The following is a 21,570-nucleotide window of genomic DNA, read 5'->3' as shown; positions in this document are numbered from 1 at the left end:
TTATTTGTTTCTTTTTTTGGAAATACATTTTTGGTCACTTTGTTTAAATTTAAATAATTAATTTCTTGATTATATTAACAACTTTTTTTTTAATTCTTATATTTTTATTATAATAAATATAGAATATGAAATTTTGAATATTTATCGTTGACATAAACTTATTTTTATTATATGTTTTTTGATATAATAAATCGAACGACAGATTACAAGAAGTAAGGCTAAGAAGATACAAGAGGCCTATACATTGCATCTTCAAAGGTTAGACAGTGTACTGAGTTTGAAACAAATATTTTTTAGTCCAAAAATCTTTATAGCAGTTGCCCAAATGTGAAAAAAATTCTTTGAATCAGACTCCATCAACGAGTTAGATTTAGGCTCTTTGGCTCGGGGTTGTGAAGGCTCGCGAAGTAGATAGCAAACAACAGCTTTTCAGCCTCCTAACCTTTATTCTAGCGCTATTGCTAGGAAGTTGGTGGGCTCATCATGAATTAGGTCGGGATCGTATAGAGGAGTATCTGTATCACGCATGCTTCTCCACTGATGACAAAATGACCTTCGAGACTCTTCTATGAGTTTCTTCTTCGTATTGCGAGCATTATGGATCTTCTAGTCTATAAAAGGTTCAAGTCCTTCTCTGAAGAAGTTCGATTCCTGCCGAAAAATGAAACGATTTAAAGGGGTTTTATGCTTCTCATCCATTCTTTGAGTGAGTCGGGTCATCGGTTGGCTTGCTTCACCGGTCTGGCTCATCGGCGGTGGAAGAATAGGAAAAGAAGGAATCCGTTGCTATGGAATCCACTATCGAATATGAAAAAATCAGTCTTTCGACTGAATAACAATGTGCACAAGAATCAAAAGCATATCAAATCAAGAAAATAACGGAGTGACTGACATACGAATGGTTGATTTTTTTTTTTAATACCTTTTTGGTGTTATTCTTTTTCAAACCTTGCTTTTAAGTTTGATGTTTAAACTTATTCATTGAATTAGTTTTGATTAAGCTCATTCTAGAGTGAGTCGTTTTAGAATATAAAAGTGACCTTCATAGATTCCAAGTTCGATCTAAGAGGCCTTCATCTTCTTGGTTGGAATCAATTCGTTAAGTTAGTTTTCTTTGTGAATGTTTGCAAAGATCCTAGAACGACTTCTAGCTTTACAAAATTCAACATTGTTGGCGTTTACCACTTTTCGTTCATGTTAATGTCTATTTAGTCCTAGAAAGTGTAGAAGTTGTGTTTTTGTAATAATTTAGTTAATTTGGTAAAAAAAAAAAATTACGTTTGGACAAAGTATAATTTCACCGACTTTGATCCGTATTTATTTAGTCAATCAAGTTTAAGAAAATACCATAAATAATTATTAAATTAATTTGATCGATTAACGGGTTATTTCATAAGGTTATATATATATATATATATATCAACCCAACTCTCTAATTTTGGGTTATAAAATTATTTGAGTCGAATTTGATTTATATAAATAAAAGCTTTATTACAGGGGTATTTGCTCAAATATATATTTATTTATTTTATTTTATAATTTTTAATTTTAAAATATTTGTTACAGATAATTATATATATATTTATTTATTTATTTATTTTATTTCATAATTAGTTTTTATTATTTATTCTTTAACCCGTTTTTAAAATATTTTTTAATTATTTAAAAGGTAATTTTTAAATATATTTTAACATTGAGATATAAATTTTAATTAAAATTTTATGAATAAATAAATATATGTTTTACCAACTTTACTATTTTTAATTTTATTAAAAATAAAAATTTAAACAAATGATTCAAACCTCAAATAAATAAATAAATTATAGTTCTATTGAGCTGAAAAAATTCAAAATTCGAACAACTGAGTTGGATCTAAAAGAGTCAATTTGGTCTAACTCAATCCACGAACACTCTTATTATTGCACACATTTGTGCCACGACAACAGCTGCAAGTAGCAACGATCCGTTACAATAACGGTAGAAACGGATGACAATTACAATGAAGATAAGGACGACAACAGTGTTTACCTTTACTCACGAAAAAAATGTTGTTTTTTTTTTTTTTGCGTAAATAATATTCTGACTACCGTCACGGTGTGAAAAACTTGCCGAATATTCTCCATGCACGTGATCTATCTTGGATAACATTTAAATTATAAATTTTATATGAAATTTCTTATTTAAATTTTGAATTTTTTATTTTATACAAATCTTAACTTTTTTTTAAAGATTTTATGTTTTAAAGTATTAAACTATATATTTTATTTCTTTTATATGCTTGAGGTATCAAGCCACCAATTTCATTTAAATTTAATATCTATTTTTTAACATTATTATTTATTTTTATATTTGAATTTTTAAATTATAATAAGATTGCTATGACATGACTACTAAGTGCCAAAAATCATTTAAATTATTTCATCTTAAAAATGGGTATAGATTTAAACGTTCATACATATTATAAACATGTTTAGAACAAATTAAAATAAGAAAGAAACGTCCTATTATAAACGTTAAAAAATGGAAATACTACTAATATAATTTATCAATGGAACTACCATGTAAATATGGAAAACTGTTGGCTTTATTTCATGGCATGCTCGGTTGGTATCATCATAAACGCTCTTGTTTTTACTTGGAAAAATGGTAGACATAAAATGAGTATTTAAAAATGCTCAATAAGTGAACTTACTGTTAAAGTCGAGAATACAACCACATGCAATATAATTAATGGCCGGTGGAACCTACTTTTCATAATTGTTTCTTAGACTTTACCTTCTTATTCGAGTAAGTTGGATGCGTCTGTAAATGGTTTACGCAAGTACGCATGAACCCACCCCGAATGAGATATGCTTACATATTCATAGTATTTCATACATACCTTTCATGATATGAATTTCCAATAAGGTGTGCTTACGTGTTCATAAGATTTCATACATGCTCGTTATAGTAAACATAGTATCTCATACGGCATAAATGTAATCATAACAATATAGTAAACATGAGCAAAATAATCACTAGGATACCATGACATAGTATAACATCACATAAAAGGGTCACAAGTTACCAAATATTTATTTCTTTCCGTTTATCCAACCTACCTCGTAAGCATTCCTACAATAAGCCCATTAATCATGTTGGCTCAAGTTGGTGTTACTAACTTTCCATAACTAGTAATAGCCTAATCTTTATTGTTTTAGTTGAGATTGTGATTCGATCTTCAAACCTGAGGCTTGGGTCAAAGGTAGATAGGAGTATTCATGACCCTAGATTCGATCTTCAAACCTGAGGCTTGGGTCAAAGATAGATAGGAGTATTCATGACCCTAGAACCTGACCAACACGACCTACTTAATTCGAACTAGAGTTTTTTTTGTTGTGTCAAATTGAATCTTCCGAAACCCCAAAATTTAGGAAATTTGTGAAGGTTTGATATTTGAAATTTATATGAAATTTTAATTATTAATATAACATAGTGAATAAATAAATATATTTTTTTAAATAATTAAAAAAAAAAATCAGCATCCCAATCCAACCCAAAAATAATGAATTAGGTTGTGAATTCTCAACCCAACTGACACGTCACTTTTTGATGACACGTCATTGGACTTGTGACAATGGATGAATGATTTGAGGTTTAGGTATGAGGGATGACTGATTTAAGAATGGTTGGAGGTTTAAGGATATAATTATTTAGATTCTTAAATTAATGAAAATTACGATAATTTAGTAATAATCCTGTAAAACAACACACAATCTCACCAAATAAAATGGCATTCCCTAAATACTTGTCATTGCCCTTCCTCTGAACTACCTTATGTGCATGAGAAAAGCAAAAATCCCTTGGTCTCGATGTGTTCTGCGACACCGAGTCGGATTATAAATTATAGCACCAAGACCTGTAGTAATGAGACGTCGGGTTAGCTAGCGAACTAAAAGCTGTTGCAGCGGAGAGGAGAAACCAAAAGGCCTTACTACTTTGTCCTGTGTGATGCAGCCTTGAGGCCTCGTTGACAGAAATGTGGATGACTGGCTTGCAAAAATACTTCTCCAAAATTTTCGTCTATGTACAGTAGTCTCGACCCGTTCGAATCGTGGCTTTGATGTTGATCAGGCTTCGGCTAGTTTTAGGCGAGGAACAATATTCATAGATTGAAGTTCCTGCATATCGAAACACAATTATCGTGACATTCATAATAGAACAGATCGACTTTTATAGAGAATAGAACAGTCAGTGATCTATAGTCACAAGGTTTGAGCTGGATGGTGATCCTTGTTCTGTCAATGTGGCAATCCATAAAATGGAAAAATTCCTACTTTCTATGATATTTTCACATTTAATATCAACAGAAAAGCAAACTAGGCTATGAAGTACGACACTTTAGTTTGGTTAGCGTGTCTACGTCCAACCAAATACTTGGACACTCCGATACTTGTTAGACACGTATCGGATACTCAACCGGGAGCAAAATACATCAAACTCATTTTATTAAGCAAACAAATGCAAAAATTTTGTTGTGAGCAAATTACATCGAATACATTTTTTCTGATATAAAAATAGGTATATATATATTTTTTAAAATGCTAAATTTAATAAATGTATACTAGCCGTGTTTATATGTCTTAGATTTGTTAAAAAATGACGAGTTATCATCGTGTTCGTGTCATGTTGTTCTATCTCATATCCGTATCCAAATTACTTAGAAACTACGACTTTGCGATGCAGACAATCGAATAGAGAAGAAAAATTAAAAAAGAAAACTCGACCTACCTGGATTAGGAGCTTGCACGCATATGGAAGTTTCATGGTGGATATGTTATCTCCATTTTTACATGAAGAACAGATTCCCGCTTTTAGCTTGTGGTTGTAATATCCCAACAAACCACAAACTCTGCAGACCTGTGCCAATAAGTGGGGAGCATCGTCAACTATAGGGAAGTATACACAATATTATCATTTATTATTATTATTATTATTTTTTTTTTTTTTTTTGCAAATGACGTATAGAGAAAATTATCATACAAGGGATCGATGTCAACTGTTCGTAGTAGCATGATCGTGTCTAATCGCTTTATTATTATCATTATATATATGCAAAAGTAAGAATTTAAGGAAAATTTTAGAACTCTCATAATAACCACTAGACCTCATTTGTTGTAACAATAATTTAGAAGCATATGCAACTACAAGGGGAATGCAGGAATAAAAGAAAAGAAAAAAGTACCTGAACTTCGAAAGGATCACTTGAGACCATTAAACGTTCAAAAATCAGCATACTAGCACCATACGCAATCAAACAATCGCGTTCCATTTCTCCAACTCGAAGTCCTGAGAAATAGACAGCTACTTGAATATGCAGTACTTCGTACACTGAGGAGAAGTTGTAAATAGTAACTAAAAGATACCAAACCTCCATTCCTGGCTCTCCCTTCTGTTGGTTGTCTAGTTAACATGACACGTGGACCACTACCTCGAGCATGCATTTTGTCCAAGACCTATTTAACACAAAACATTAGACCCAAAAAAAAAAAAAAAAAAAAACAAATATCTCATACAGTAAATAATGCAAACCCAAATTTCTATTTTGAAAAAAAGGTGGAAACTGGAATGAATAGGAGAGGAACAGAATCTTACCATGTGCTTTAACTTCTGGTAGTAAATTGGTCCCATAAATATATATGCTTGTAATGGGCAACCTGTGATTCCTAGAGAATGAAACAACATATCAGCTTCTAACAGTCAGAGCAGCAAATGTTGGAGCCAGAGAATAAAGGTCTAGGAAAATTTTCTTTCCAAATTTTGATTGAGTGTATTCACAAGAAAAGGTACGTGCTACGTACGCCTAAGGAAACTCATAGAAAACTGTGAAATTTCATTCGATCCTTAATGCGGGCTAAGACTCTAATGAACGAAACCTAACAAGACTATGCCTCTAGCTATAGGCAGCACACCGTATAAGCAAGATGTCAAGATAATCACAATAAGGCTAAACATGTCCCAAAAGGGCAGCTTCCTCTGTGCATCAGAATACATGGCTAGATCTTTGTCTCTAAAGATCATGTGTTCCCTAGAAAATTATGTATGCATCCAAAAGTTTTTTTGTCCAAAGTTGTTTAAAATATGGCTATAACTTACTGGTTTCCGTTGTGTAAAAAATTTACAAAGAGGATCTGAATTGCCACTTTTGAAAGTTAAGTAACCAAAATAGACATTTTAAAAGTATTAAGAATCAAAATAAGCAATAGCTAAACATATAGGGACCAAAATGGACACTTCAAAAGTACAAGGACCAAATGTAAAGCTAGAAGTAAAATAGGATTTCAACCTTTAAATTTTCATAATGTTTGATAAAGAATAGAGACTTTGTACCGATATATCCATCTTCTTCATGGGGAATCTATCTACTTTTGTTAAACAACCCTAAAAAGTTCAACTAGGGCTTAGATTTTATCTTATTGCTAAGGAATGTGTGAAAAAGGTTAAACTCAATCCATATCATTCAGCTGATCTGGATGACTAAAGGCACATAAGAGAACCATCACAACAAAGTTCTCTATATTTCAACATAAACAATTCAACTTTTCAAGTCACAATGTCATAGGAACGGAAATATTAGAATGTTTAACAGGACAAAATCAAGTAAGAAATAGGACATTAAACTTCTCAACGTGAGAGTAATTAACCCTCAGGGAAGATAAAAACCTGAGTAAAGAATGTCTTTCCCATTGTAACTGAAGCCTCTCTTGATAAGAGTCTCGCTGAAAAGGAGAGGAAAATAATTCAACGACTCTTGAAAGACCATAGAAGACGGTGTTAGTTGATGTAAAGGAAGCAGCTTAATACCTTATAGCATCAACTTTGTCTGCATGACCACTTGGCTCTCCAAATGCACTACCATAGTGAAACCTACCACATGAAACCCCTGCTTTTCCTCCTAGGAGTTCAATCATCTTCCCCACTGTCATTCGACTGCAGCAACCAATTCATAACCATTAACGCTAGTAACTTTACATGCTTTAGTAAGTGGCATAAATCAAATCACAAACTTAAGATGATGATTTATGCAATTTTAGAATTGTGGTTGGAAAAATGATAGAGAAAAAGAGCACAAACCATGATATGGAAAGTAGAACCATCGTCCACTTTCTAAATTAATTATATTTTTATCAGCAAAAAAAATGAGTATAATGCAAATCATGTTTGCGAAGGAAAAAATAAACAAGATCCTGCTAAAAGAACAAGCATACATGTGCTACAACATAATTCACGAGGAAGCAACTTGACATAATTTTTATGTTTGCATACCCTTGTTATACAAGAATTCTTTTCTATAAACTTAACTATCTAGTATTTAATACTTTTAATTATATAAAATAACCATACTTATTTTATCATGCAGAAAAATAATGAGAACTAGTAGTTATGAATGCATAATAAAAATTTAAGAATTAGTCATAAAACAAATTTTAAAAAACTGTGTAGAACTTATATGCATATGATAGATAGAATAACAACATATAATTTATATGCATACAACATATCTAGCGACAGGAATTATGGAGATACGTAAATCAACACCCCTCAAGGAGACTTGAAAGTTTACCTTGGGAATCCATGAGGATTCATAATTAGATCTGGACAAATTCCACGTTCAGAAAATGGGAAATCCTCTTGTTGAACAATTGTGCCACATACACCTTTTTGTCCATGTCTGCTACTGAACTTATCACCAAGCTGAGAAAACAAGCATGCAAATTAATGTGAGGGAAAGGTTCCATGAATGAGAATATTGTTACTCAAGGTGACCCTAGATAAATATTACCCACCTCTGGTCTACGGGTCTGGCGAATCAAGAATTTGATACATAAACAGTCATTTTTATCTGTAGAAAGAGCCACTCTATCGATCACGGTAGGCTCTCCTTCAGAACCTTTAAATATTTGTTTACAAGGCCTATACGCACTGTAATAAAAATAGAGTAAGAACTAATGGCATCAATAAGACCTAAATGCACTAATAATAAAAATAGAGTAAGAACTAATGGCATCAATGAGACCCGTCAAAGATATCAAAGGACTGCAACCGACCTATCTGGTATTCCTGGTAAGGGTGTCCCTTTCGTTATCATGGGGGTTTGTTTGTTGACATAAACGTCGTTTGGTCTAATAATCTCTCCCGGAGCAGCAAGTCCATCATCATCTAATATCTATAGAAATAAAAGGAAAAGTAAATGTCCAAGTGTTACAATGTTATATATTCCAAACATGAAGAACATGATCTTCAAAATGGCCTAAAAGAGAATACGATGAAAATTCCAGAAGCTTTGTTAGAGTGGTAAGTCCCCTTTAGATCACAGCTCCAGAAAAAATCTTAATACTCAGATCAATTTGGTATAGAACTAGATAAAAAAACAAATGAATACATGATTTGCAAAATAACTATTGAAAACATGAAAATTACAAAAAAAACCCTCCAGTTGAGAAAGTTATCATTTGCAAACTAAGTATTGAAAACAATAGATAATGAACGCTGGACAGATACTTTATAGCTTGCTACATCCATTGTCTCACACCAAGGCTTAATCACTCACGAAGCTATAGACTTCATCAAAGGAAACTCACGTTCAGGTTCACATGAATTCAATTTCACTTGTTTGTTGATTAAAACAATGCAAGGATATATCGAGTAAATTACCAGGAAAATAAATTTTCTGAAATTAAAATTTAAAAACCAGTCCTATTGGAAAGTAAAAGACATGCAAAAATTAGAAAAATTGCATCAATTTTCCAAATAGAGATGCAAGCTTGACCAATTTGACCAACTTAGTCACACCTTTCTGTAGGATACTCTGATAACAATTTTGTAATGTGCAATAGATTCTTGACCCATTATCCTTCCACTGATATGTTTTTGAAGATGTAACTATTATACAGGGACATACAAAGTATATCAAAAAATTAAGCAATTAAGTTCCATGCCTTCAATTCCTTGGCATTTAAATATACTCCAATTTGACGTAGTTACAATTAGCCCTTGGATCAACTGTGGTTTAAGTTGTTCTTTCAAAGGAAAAAAACTGTAGTCAAGTTGTGACTAAACTTGTAACTTCCACGAACTAATGAGCAGTGTCCAGATTGCAGCAAAGGAACATGCACAATTCATGAATAATGGGAAAAAAATGCTAACGTACAAGGAAAATTTTTAAATCTGAATAACAGCATGTATGCTGAAGGAGTAGAGGCCAAATATTGAAAGATGGTTTGCATCCTATTGGTGGTCATGTCAATGAAGAAAGCCATAATATAACACACAGTTTCGCTCTTCCTTTATGGACGTTAAGCTCGTTGACTAGGAGATATAGTACATACTTAAAAGAAAAGGCTTGGTTAGAAAAGAGAGAAATGTGAGGGTACTATAACCCATCATATAATTGAACAATGAATGACCAGAAATAGTTGAATGGAAAAAAAATAACTATTGACAGAAGCATACACAATAATCCATATAATTCCAGTAAAAGAAGCTATTAATGTGTGTATTTTTTACCTGCATATTTCCCGAATAATCTTCGTTTCTATTCGGCCTGACTATCCTGTCAGCAGTGTTGTTTTCATACTTCTGATTGACAGAAGAATATCTGCACATTGTAGAATATATATGATTACAAAGAAAAGACTTCCTGTTGAAACTCTAATTTTCAAGTTTCACACTTTAGGACCTATCTCAAGCCATCAAACCTATTCATGACAGGACCCAAGACAAAATAGGAAAAAGCTATAACATGCAGCCAAAAGAATTTTAAGCTCCCCAAAGTTTATTTACGTACTTCTTAAAAACAATACAACGACCAAAACCACGATCAAGTGACGATTTATTCATGACGATTGCATCCTCTATATCATAGCCACTGTAACTCATGACAGCAACAGTTGCATTCTGCCCTGCTCCAAGCTTGTCATATCCAACCTAATAGCAAAGTAATTAGTTGTGCACCCATAATGTTTGAAGCTCAAAAAATATACATCATACCAACCAGCTCAATAGTCCTCGTTGTTAATAAGGGCCTCTGGGGATACACCAGCAAGTACAGTAATGTGTCCATTCGTTTTAACTGCAAGATACAACATGATTCTCAAAACTACTAAAGGGAACACATTGTTCAATGCGGTAGTCCTTAAAGTAACAAAAATACATCCATTCTAGAAAATGAAAAGTACTGCAGGAAGTCTTGAAAGAGATTTTCGTGCAAATTATTCTCAAGTTTCAGTTAACAATGCTAGGTTTGCAAAATATTGGCATCCAGCACCTGCTGACCTCACACAGCTTAATATTTTTTTCCAACAAGAATTTCAAATCTATTATAATCAAGCTAGACGAAATCTATCCATATTTCAATGATTTTTTATCTAGTTTTTAAGACAACAACCAGTTCCTAGGATTGATGATTATTTTTACTATGTAAATGTCAAATAATTACAGGAATCACGTTTGAACGAGACAAAAAAAAATCATCACTTTCACACAGGGATATGGAAGTAGAGAGAAAGTGCTACGTTATCACTTAAGCAGAGAAAAGAGAGCTGCAAGCCTGAAATCAATAATTAAAATAGTTACTTGCCTGATTGTATGCGATGTTTCCCATGGCTTGCTTTCCCATAGCGCACTATGAATAAGAATACAGTTACTTAAAGACTGTTAAATAATAAATAAGTAGGGAGAGAATCATGGAGATCGTAGAAAACAAACCTGATATGTGTTTCTAGGCGATTGGTTATGATGAGGATATGGAATTAACCCAGCTACAACGCCTAATATGGTGAAGGGCTCAATCTCAATATGAGTTGTTTCTGGTGTAGCTTCTCCTTCATACAAAGCAATCTGAAAAATGATGCACTTGGTTTGTTTTTGTGATCGAACAACATATCATAATCAAAGAACATTAGACAATTCAGTTGTAAACATACCAAAGCATTATTCTCCTCGTTCACATCAAGATACTCGATTAAACCTTCCCGTAAAAAATCATCAAATGTACGGACTCCATCCTGGAAAAAAGGAAAAGTGACCAAAAAAATATTTTCATTAGTAACTCTGACGGTTTGATGCAAAGTAGGAACACAAACGCCAGCAGTAGTTGAATGTACCTACCGATAACTCTTTCATATGGTATTCTTTAATCCTCGATACACCTTTGTCAGCAATGACAAGCGGACGACAAACTCGTCCTCCATCAGAAGCAATGTATACACAGTGCTGATACATTCACACAGGCTTAGTGGTTCGCAAGTGTAATAAATATCAGGAAAAAAAATGAAGATGGAAATCATGTCCCATTCAAGTATGAACATGGTCTCATGAAAGTATTGTCTCAATAACATGTAATTCATGAGGGAAGTCACATTTCCACTGCAAAAAATGCAACCTTTCTACTTCTTGTGCAGAAATATTATCAAACATTTTCATATACAAGCTCATTTCAAAGCAATAAAATGCAACTTGATCGTAATACCCTTGCCCAGAGCTTTGGACATCTGAAATGAAAAATGCTGCTTGAATTTCTTCAGCAGAATGAGTTAAATTGAATGTAACAATATATGTCCAAATTAAGACTTTAAGTAGAAGACCACTGCAGAGTGTTATCCATAAGTGCTAAATACTATACTGAAGCATTGTACATAAGAATAAACCTAGAGTGGCTGGCACATTGTTATAGGAGAACAAGAACAAAAAAGAGACCAACCTGCTTCTCATTCACAAAGACACTGACAAACTCGCCAATTTTTCCAGCTCTCCTCAGCATTCTCATACCAGTAGCAAAGTACTAAAAGGAAGAAGCCGACAAGTGTGAAACAAGAAGGAAAATTTTAATCAATGAACATGCTACATTTATCTGTCAATCAGAGAGAATGGAATGTAAACTATAAACTAGAGTTCAAGAATATCTTCACCTGAGGCCGCCGATGTTTGCCAAGGATACGCCCATTGAAAATAACAAGAAATGAATTTGGTGTATGTAGCTCTTCTGCAGAAAGAAGCTCCAAGTCTTCGACACCCAAACAGTAGCACTATTGATACAACAATGTACAATTCAAAATTCATATAAAAGATTGGTACGTTGAACAGCCATGAACTTCTCAAGAACAGCGAATAAATAAACACAAAGCCCCGAGGAAACACACGAGAAATAGAAGAAAGCACTCAAGAAACTAGGCTATATCGATGCATCCCCAGTTGTTGAAGGGCTTATTGGATTATGATTGTTCAAGAAACATAGAAACACTATTAACTAGACGCAACAATTGCATTTTTACGTATTTTAGAAAGAATAAGAAGGGGAACATGGGAGGGTAAGATAAGGATTTACTATGGAGAAGTTGAAGGCTGGAAAACTATAAAAAAAGTGATGCAAGTGTGATCGAATGTTAGGTTTCAAAATTAGCAAGCACAGTTACTAGTTCTTCATTCAGTTAGAAAGACTACTTATGTGCATAGCTTGATAGCTTGTAAATGAAGAAAAAGATGACTCTTGAAAATAGGGGGATTGTGGATGTTATCCTCTCTTCTTTTGGCATTTAATTGAACCACAACCCAGGAAGGATCATATCAGATTACTCCCCTTGCTTATGGGATCTTGCATGTATACTTCCCTCTTAAGGTAGTCCTATTTTGTATAGAAGAGACCAAACTTTCATTGAGAAAAAATGAAAAATACAAGGGCATCCAGAAAACAAAGCCTACAAAAGGAACCCACCTAAAGAAATGATTTCAATCAAGTAAAATAAAGACCAAGCGTATAATTACAAAAGTTCTTAGAAACCAACACTCAAAAGGAAACATGGAATCTGGCGGTGGACCAAACCTCACTATAAGTCTCTCAGTCCCTCTAAAGATCCTCTCACCACACATTGACTTCTTTATGGGTGCTAGGCTGAATATTTCTTCAGCATGAATCTTTGACCTTCATTTTGTTTTATGAAACTTGTGGTTTACCTTGTTCTTGAATCTTTTAAGGTGTGGATTAGAAATAAATAAATAAATAAAAGGAAGCCATGCGGCAGTTCACATAAGGAGAATATATGTTGTGAAAAAGAGAGGGCCCAAATGTGATTAAAGAAGTTATAGTTGTGAGCAATACCAAAGAAATTAATGGGCCTTCTTCCTGATCTGTCGTTACATGAGTCATCAGAGCCAAGTTTTTTACAAGTCCACAAGCCTCACCTTCTGGAGTATCGCATGGACAAAGCATACCCCACTACAGTAATAAATATCACAAATAAGTCGGAAATATTTTGTACAATGACGAAGAAATTATTGTGGACATTGTTCTTAATAATTAGACATCAAGAACAATATCCAAATAGCAGTAATAATTATTACGATAAATCTTTGCATGATCGATGTTTACTGATTATCCTTACCTGACTAGGTTGTAGTGCTCTTGGTCCACTAACTTTCCTGGACTTCTCAAACTGTGGGGAGACTCTAGTCACATGACCCATAGTAGAAATAAAAGATAACCTAGCAAGAACCTATTGACAAGAGAACTGCATTAAGCCAGGTATGTTTAAAAAAAAGGTTAAAAGTGACTAGACAAATCACAAGAAACGAATAAGCGAGCATTCTCATTAATGAAAATTAAAATTCTCAGAACAGAATAAATTATTGCCAAGGAGAATACAGTACAAATTCTATGACAAGAAGAGAAGGAAAAGAATGAGTACAGGAATGTGAAATAGGATAAAGTGCGTAGCACCAAAGACCAGGGAGTAGAATTTGAGGAGAGAGACAAGATAGAGAGGAAAGATACACAATGGGTTTGAAAGTTGGGAAGCCTATTTGCCGTGAAAGGTTATTGTATTTGAATTCTATACATTAGCTTATAGAGATAGGATATTTTGTCCTCTTCTAATTATCATAAATTTTCATTTATTCTCTTTAAATTTTCTAATGAAGAAGAATGTTCTAATAATTGACTGGAAAAAGAATATACAAGATCACACTTGAAGTCTAAGACCAAATTCCTTGCATGCAAAATAACTCTTAGAAGTGTTGGTTTCAAAAGATTGAATGTCCTATACAAAATAGATATGTTCAGTTGTTGACTAGAGATTTCTAAACAATATGAATTGTGTTTGAGATTTTGGCCGGGTGAAAATGCTTTTGTTATCCACTCTAGGCTGCCAGGAGAACTTCTCTCCTTTCTTTTGTAATATTTCCTCTTCAATCAATGGAATATGTGCTTCCCTTACTAATGCCTTGGAGATATGGTTCATCACGAATTAAAATTGTTTGTTTTTTTAACAGGAAAGAAACTTGAACAATCTAACTGAATATTAGGCATAAAAGTGTGGATGTATATAGAACAGCAATAATAAGCCCTTACTCAACTGATGTTACCTTTATCCAATGATAGACCAAGAAATAACAATTTGGTCAGGGAAAAAGCTCAGAAATCTTCCTCGCCAAGTTTTCAAGTTTTGTGTTATACAAGATAGCATACGCCAACTGAATTGAATGATAATAGTCAAAGAGGAGAACAATGACCTGACTCATCCCCTTCCGGTGCATCCTGAACCTTTTAACATCCCAATTACCAGTTGAAAGGGTCCTTTCTAGCCCAAAAGAAATAATGTTCGAATTCAGATGCTGCAAAAGACAGATATTTATTTAATGACATCTCTAGAGTAAAAGGAAAAAGTGTGTTTTTCAATAAATTGTTGTACTCTTCCAGTTGACACTAAAAATTGTTACCACCCAAGCTTGCCATTATAGATGGGGGAATCTGCTACCTTTCCTTCTATAATTTAAAAGGAGTTAATATAAGATGCCAAGAGGGAACACCTCACCCCTTTATTCTTCCACCAGCTCAAAAATCTATATAACTTGTTAACTATAATTATGAACCAACAATCCTCAAAATTTCTGCTGCAGATCACTTAGCAATTTGAAAATAGATTCTAACCTGAGAGAAGTCAAACCGACTTGACCTACTGTGCTTTCCAAGAAGCTTATCAACTGTCTTCTTCACTTCACTAACCATTGTCTTGAATAAATCCTACAAAGAAAAATTACAAGTAAACACTTAAGTTTTTTTTTTTTTTTTTTTTTTTTTTTTTTTTTTAATCTTTAAAGAACACAATTAAATAACAAACAGCAAATGAGAAGTCCACAGGTAGAAGTAAATAGCATATACCTCAAAAAGTAACGAGATCAACTGACCAGATAGCTCCAAACGTTTGTTGCCCACATAATCCTATACTTCAACAAGAAACTACCCTTTAAAATTATATCATGTGTTGAACACTTGTTAAGCACATTAAATACATCAAACACTAATTGAGAAAATTGAATAGAACTAACAATTGTCAGGCACGTATCAAACACTTATTATCACAATAAACACTTGCTAGACACTCATGAACATTTAACAAATAATTATTGGACACAAGAACAAATCAAGGTTGCAAAGATGCTTCTGCTTATATAGAATATCGTTACTTGGCAGTAAAAGAGCTTTAGGCATAAGAGTATTAGCTGAATTAACTTTATTTCCCCTGTAAAAGAGGTGATTGTCTTATGCTAGAGGAAGTTCAGCCATTGCTAGTTTTTATGCATCACTTTGGATGTTTGTTTCAAAAGACTTGTAATTGTAGAATGTTTGCCTCTAGCTGTTGTGCTATCTCAAGCAATTCCTATAATTATTCCTTTGCAAAAGCTTTTGACAATTTAAAAGCTTTTTTATAATTCCCTTGCCTTGTGGGGACCTCTTGTCTCCTTCTTTTGTACCCTCCCTCTTTGATGATGGAAAAAATTACACAAACTAAGTTCTCTGATAAAAAAGAATTCTACAATATTACAGGAAATAAGAAAAAAATTTCAGATAATAGTTTAGTCAGATGTAAACAATATTAGTTTAGTCAGCTGCAAGCTGAATTTAATTATAATCTGCAAATCAGGAGACTGATAATAGAACATTCATGTTGGGAAGTTGCAACTTAACCTTGTCATCCATAGCATCCTTATTTAAAATTGCATCCATCATCCGTCTCATCATGACGCCAACATATATGCATTTTGGAAGAAAGTTATTTTTATGGACCTAATCAGAGAACACAATTGAAGAACATGAGCGGTTAAAGCAAACAAATATAAGAATCAAAACAAATTAATATGAGAGAAACTCCACTCACTGGGACATTGGCAAGAAAAACATCACGAAGTATCCCTAGAGCCCTTCCTTCCTGATAAATGAATCAAAAGAGTGTCACAGTTACTATTTTTCCTTCAAAAGAAGCAGATTTATGTAGCAAGCATAGGGTTAGTATCTAAAAACACAAAAAAATTATATGAATTGCATAATCTATTCAAAAACTATGCTTCTTTTAAACACTTTGTACATCCTCCTATGGATCAACACCTCTGGTTCCCTCTTATGAAAAAATTGGTTAAGAGTGTACCAAAACAAAAAAAAGTTCAACTTCCTTGTTGGAGTTAGAATCTTTGAAATTCTATTATGCCTTCCGCCTCTAGGCGTACAGGTTCCATCCTGGCTAATTGGAGAGCCCTCAACTAACCCAACAAGTTTTTTTTTTTTTTTTTTTTTTTTTTGATAAGAGAACCCAACAAGTTTTTAAATCATTTCATTTATCAATAAAGTCATTTTTATACCCAAAAAGGAAAGACTGCAGCTAAAAACGTATCCCAAATTACTATAACTTGCACTTCATACTCAAAAACTTAAAATGAATGAGAAAGAAGAAAACCTTTTCTGGAGGAGCACTAAAAAATTGAAACTTCTTCACCTGTCAGAAAACAAACAAAATTCAAAAAATACAATATAGCATGTCAACAAAATCAATGCACAAACATGCCCGAGTATAAAGGAAAATAAGATGTATAAATATCAGATATGAACAGTTCTAGAGCAACGGGAAAACAGAGCACCCACATAGAGATTGACCTAGGGCATATAAAAAATTCTGAGTTTATAAACAAGGCATCACTTAATCTAATTATGGTTAATATCAAACTAGAGAAAATAACACTTGGAACGCTCAAGTGTAACAAATGAAAGAAACCCCTATGAAAGATATAATTCCTACAATGCTAATATTGAGATGATGGTTTATATCTTAACAAAGGTAGTGTTGAAGTTCGTTTATTAATACAAACTAATTCCCTATGACGGCAACATTCCCTTAAACTTGAGTTATCAATATCAATAAATGAACTAGCCAAATAAAACCACATTAAATATCAATAATCAGTGGTATCAAAAATACAAACCTTTGTCTCAAGATACTCTAATGCTTGTTCTTGTGTATATATTTTTTCCTTCGCACATTCCTACAATAATAGTGCAATTGTCAAAGAGAAGAAAAAAACTATATGTCTGACAAAGGATAACGCATAAAACGGATTCAAAACTACACAGCCTATAAAACAAGTGCAATAAAAGTTATTATATCCATATACTCAAAAACTACAGCATAACAGTTTCAAAACAAGTTTACATGCATATGCATATACATTTCATCAATATTAAGTTAGTTACACATAATGATTGTCAATAAAAGAGAATATCAATCATCATTTAGTAGGCTACTTCGTTGATTTTGATAAATTCTTTCAAGGAAGATTCTCAGATAGGATCAAAAACCATAGAAGAGTTGTTTTTGGGTTTTTTTCATCATTTTGTTCATGGAGGGATCAAATAACGCCAAAGAGCTTGGAGGAAGACCTTATTTTGGCTCTTGCTGGTTGCTTTTTTTAACAAGGATTTATAAATCTAACTTCGCATGGAAAATGCTTTACTAATGTTGAAGAATGATCAAGAAAGGAACTATATTGGTAGTTATATTTTCTCTTTTTTTTTTTTTTTTTTAGTTCAAAAAAGGCAGAAATTAGGGTTTGAACCTTCGACCTCAAAGAAAGAAAATGTCGTCTTAACCGTTAATATGTGCCCTAATCATTTATTTTTATTATTTGAACAACAAAATGAAGAACTAATCTAAGCTGAATAAGGTCAAAGACTTTCTCAATCATTGTAACTAAGCGCAAGGAAGAATTCTCGTTAGTTGTTGGGTTGTTAGTTGGTTATTTTCTCAGTGATTAGTTTGCCTAATGAGCTAGCATCCTCTAGAAATAGGAGCTAGTCTCCGGTATTTACAGGACTTTTTTGATAATAGAAAAACTAGTTGATATTTATTGCGTATCATTCACTGAGATGCTAGCATGCTTCATGGAGGGCAATCAGAGAAATTTCTTTTGATAAGGCAACCTTAATTCATTGGTTAAAAACCAAAACAAAATAGGATAAAATGGGCGTCTAAAGAAAGAGAAATTTTGGCATGGCTAGCAACCTCAATTGATGGAAGAAGTAGGGCCCCGTATCGAGGATCTCTTCCAACCATTTGCACAACTTCTTGAATACTCTCCATTCCCATAGCCTTCAAGACCACCACAATGGGAATCTAGTAAAACCACAAACCGAAAGGATCAAATAATTAATTGAAAAATTAGGCTTGAATAAGAACATTCAAATGAGAGATGTGAATCACTGAAAATACAGAAATTATTCAGACCTTTGGTGTGGTAAATATATTGAGCTGGAGATAGATCTTCTCATTTTCCATTTTAATAACTGTTTTACTTTTTGTTGCCTCTGTGCTGCTTGTAACAGATGCATTTATACTGGGAAGCAATAAGGAAAACTCAGGTTTAAGTTACACAAGTATGAACTTTTAACCAATATATAAGAGAGAAAAACAAGTATTTCAAAAAAGAAATCAAAGAATAAACGGCAGTAATAGCATAATTAGTAATAGTTTTGTGATTTTTATTTGAATGGTTATTGCTTTAGTTTGCAGTTAATTATTTACCTAGATAATAGGTATTAGGTAAACCTATTAATCCACTATAAATAGAAGGCTAATCTCTTGTGATAGCTTGTTTTTTGAATCATAATAAAAGTTCTTTTGAGAATTCTTGGAGATTTTATCCTTTGATGCTTGGCTGCCTCACCTTGCATCCTTCGATAGTGCTTTAATTGACCAAGTTACTCACATCACGAAGAGATTCATTATAAAAACAACTATGTACCAACCAATAAAAGCATCCAAAACCATATGGATCCACGATCCAGTACAAGCTCAAACAACGCCCATTAGAATCAATTTCTAATTCTATGTAAGCACAATAAACTAGGAACCTAGAAGACATAATTATATAGAAGAGAAATAGTAACCCTCGTCTAACTTCACAGAGAACAATGATCATGCAAATGAGAAAAAAAATTAGAACATCGAAACAAGATGCTTAAAAAGTCTACTCACTTCCCCTTTTTGTCAGTATCAATGATAATCCTGTTCTTTGAAAGTTGTTCTTGAATCAAGACTACCTGGCATGGATGGGAGAATTTTACAGTGTTAGCTGTGTGCAATTTTAAGAAATAGATAAAACAGAACGGGAATGATGAGTATTACTTAATGAAGTGAAAAATGATAAAATCAAAGGAAATTGGCTACACAATGAACAAATGACAATTTTCTATGCTTTCAAGTTTATTTTGGAGATCATTTTTGTAACAATTCTTCATTTTAATACATTTTATGTGCTATCTAACTTTTGACCAATCTAAAAAAACAATAGTTTGACCCGTACATGATAATGTTTGAGACTGTACATGAAAATCGAACATCTAGTTACTACTTTTTTAACAGTACAAAAATAGTTAAAAGCATTACCTTCTCGGTGCCCTTGATTACAAAATAGCCGCCAGGATCAAGTGGACACTCACCTAAAAACACAGACACCATTCATGACTATCCATCCCATAACAAAACTGAGAAAAGAAGCAACATATAATAATTTAATTCTAATTTTTTTTGCCACAAACCAAGTCTTGCAAGTTCAGCCTCGTCTTTTCCATATAAAACACAGCAACGGCTTCGTAACATTATAGGCATCCTCCCAATGACCACGTCTTTCTGCAATATTCAACTTATGTCTCAGTATAAATACTCTAAACCAGATATGAACGTAACCTTGTACTAATGTTTTTACCTTCTCCCTTGGGGCTTTTTGTGCATGATGTTCTTCGATGTATTCTATATCAACTAGTATAGGAGCGGCATATCTAATGCACAAATATATTTTTTTAAAAATTAAAAATCAGCAATTATATCACAATGATTTAAATTCCTTCTATGTTCTAGCGTTGAATCAATATGGTAAAAATACATTCAAAAGATTAACTGAAGAAGAATACAATGCCAGCTTGGTTCAACTAGCACAGTGAAAAATATAGATGCAATTGAAATTTTGAAACAATAGAACAGTTGGGGAACATCGCCATCACTCATAAGCTTTTTTGTAAATCAATGCAGAGGCAGAACTAAATGGTAATAACATTCACGAAGGAAACATACGTAAGGTCAGATAAGCGGCACATATGAGGACTAATAGATTCACTGACAGCATTCATGGTCACAGAAGGCTCGCCAACTCTTACATCTAGAAACCTGCAAAAAAAAAAAGGGAAGAATTTCACAATAGCTAAAAATAAACAGAGGAGTAAATAGAGATGATTATAACCTAATGATAAATCACTCGAAAGACAGTTATATATACTGAGGTACATGAATGAAAATCGTGTACCTAAGATAAATACTCGGATCGGTGCTGGATTCAATTCGATCATTGGCCTTGACTATCTTTTTAATTTCTGTATTCACGAAGTAGTTAAAGGAATCCAAATGTTGCCGAACCAGACCTCTTACCTGAAACCAGATGATTATTAAACTACATACATTAATAATCATAGGCTGAAACTTAAACAAAAGCAGCGTAATAGAGATACTTTCGTGGCTAAACATATAATCAAGCAGAGTGATGATTTCTACCTTCAAAAATTCAGGAAGAAGTTGAAACTTGTCGACGGCTGACTTGATAGGAAGGCCAAGGAATTGCTTGTCAATGTCCGAACCGATTGCATTAGGATCGTCGACTTGCTTCCCGTTCCTACAGATTTTGCATGTAGAAAGTAACCGATCAGTAATGGCGGAAAACCGCAATTCATCATCGATGCAGTCAAATGAAAACGAAGAAACAAAGATTTACTGAGAAAATGCGGTTGGATTTACTTTGAATCGTCGTCCGACGGCTTCACGACCATGGCTTCTGAGCTTCAGAGACTCCTTCGAACAACCGACTCCGTGCGAGCTAAAACCTTCCTAAACCTTTTACACAGCGATATTATGGATTTCGGCTCCCCTTCGCTGCAGTTTTAATTGGGCTATTTATGCTTTCTTTTTTTTCTTTTTTTTAGTCAAAATATTATTTTTTAAAATATATATATTATTTTGATATTTTATTTTGAATTTCATTCAAATATTAAAATTTATATCTTCTAATAGTTTATTATTAATTTTAAACAAAATTATTATTATTTATTAGTTTTCCCTATAAATTTTGAAATATGTTCGCGTTATTTAAAAAAAACAATCATAATGTTGTTTTTTTTAACTAATTTTAATTTTAAATTTTATTGAAAATATAAAATTTAAATTA

General features: G+C 33.0%; 1 protein-coding gene across 2 annotated transcripts; it reads right to left on the bottom strand.

Moving 5' to 3' along the window:
• Positions 1–3,668: 3,668 nt before the first annotated feature.
• On the bottom strand, positions 3,669–21,268 carry LOC111449942 (DNA-directed RNA polymerase III subunit 2). 2 transcript variants are annotated; one of them, XM_023090034.1, is made up of 39 exons: positions 21,144–21,268; positions 20,904–21,021; positions 20,659–20,780; positions 20,430–20,522; positions 20,065–20,137; positions 19,898–19,988; positions 19,746–19,798; positions 19,335–19,399; positions 18,585–18,693; positions 18,363–18,473; positions 17,287–17,346; positions 16,764–16,802; positions 16,191–16,241; positions 16,001–16,099; positions 15,194–15,253; positions 14,963–15,055; positions 14,545–14,646; positions 13,419–13,529; positions 13,136–13,252; positions 11,949–12,065; positions 11,741–11,821; positions 11,149–11,253; positions 10,965–11,045; positions 10,747–10,878; positions 10,619–10,663; positions 10,034–10,111; positions 9,827–9,966; positions 9,547–9,637; positions 8,088–8,206; positions 7,827–7,962; positions 7,604–7,734; positions 6,844–6,969; positions 6,703–6,758; positions 5,635–5,705; positions 5,411–5,495; positions 5,225–5,328; positions 4,771–4,899; positions 3,978–4,160; positions 3,669–3,898 (listed from the first exon to the last, which is right to left on the bottom strand). In XM_023090034.1, exons 1-38 carry the CDS (start codon positions 21,173–21,175, stop codon positions 4,110–4,112), a joined length of 3,477 nt encoding a protein of 1,158 aa, XP_022945802.1. In that variant the 5' UTR covers positions 21,176–21,268; the 3' UTR covers positions 3,669–3,898; positions 3,978–4,109. The 2 variants fall into 2 exon arrangements, with proteins under 2 accessions (XP_022945802.1, XP_022945803.1); XM_023090035.1 differs by lacking the exons at positions 20,065–20,137; positions 20,659–20,780; positions 20,904–21,021; positions 21,144–21,268 and having other exon boundaries at positions 3,672–3,898; positions 19,898–20,001; positions 20,396–20,478.
• Between the last annotated feature and the right edge of the window lie 302 nt (positions 21,269–21,570).

Source organism: Cucurbita moschata, unplaced genomic scaffold, assembly GCF_002738365.1.
Source record: "Cucurbita moschata cultivar Rifu unplaced genomic scaffold, Cmos_1.0 Cmo_Scf00011, whole genome shotgun sequence".
In the NCBI taxonomy this organism is placed as follows: domain Eukaryota; kingdom Viridiplantae; phylum Streptophyta; class Magnoliopsida; order Cucurbitales; family Cucurbitaceae; genus Cucurbita; species Cucurbita moschata.
The sequence above is the reverse complement of the archived record's forward strand: the minus strand, read 5'-3'. Positions and strand labels throughout refer to the sequence as shown.

Excerpts from the sequence above, each read along its gene's own strand:
- LOC111449942 (XM_023090034.1), bottom strand. The coding sequence starts at position 21,175 with ATGGTCGTGAAGCCGTCGGACGACGATTCAAA. Across the intron at positions 17,347-18,362 it reads TACTTCTTCCATCAATTGAG|GAATGTGCGAAGGAAAAAAT; the intron begins GTTGCTAGCCAT and ends CTATTATTGTAG. Across the intron at positions 11,046-11,148 it reads ACCATATGAAAGAGTTATCG|GATGGAGTCCGTACATTTGA; the intron begins GTAGGTACATTC and ends CCTTTTTTCCAG.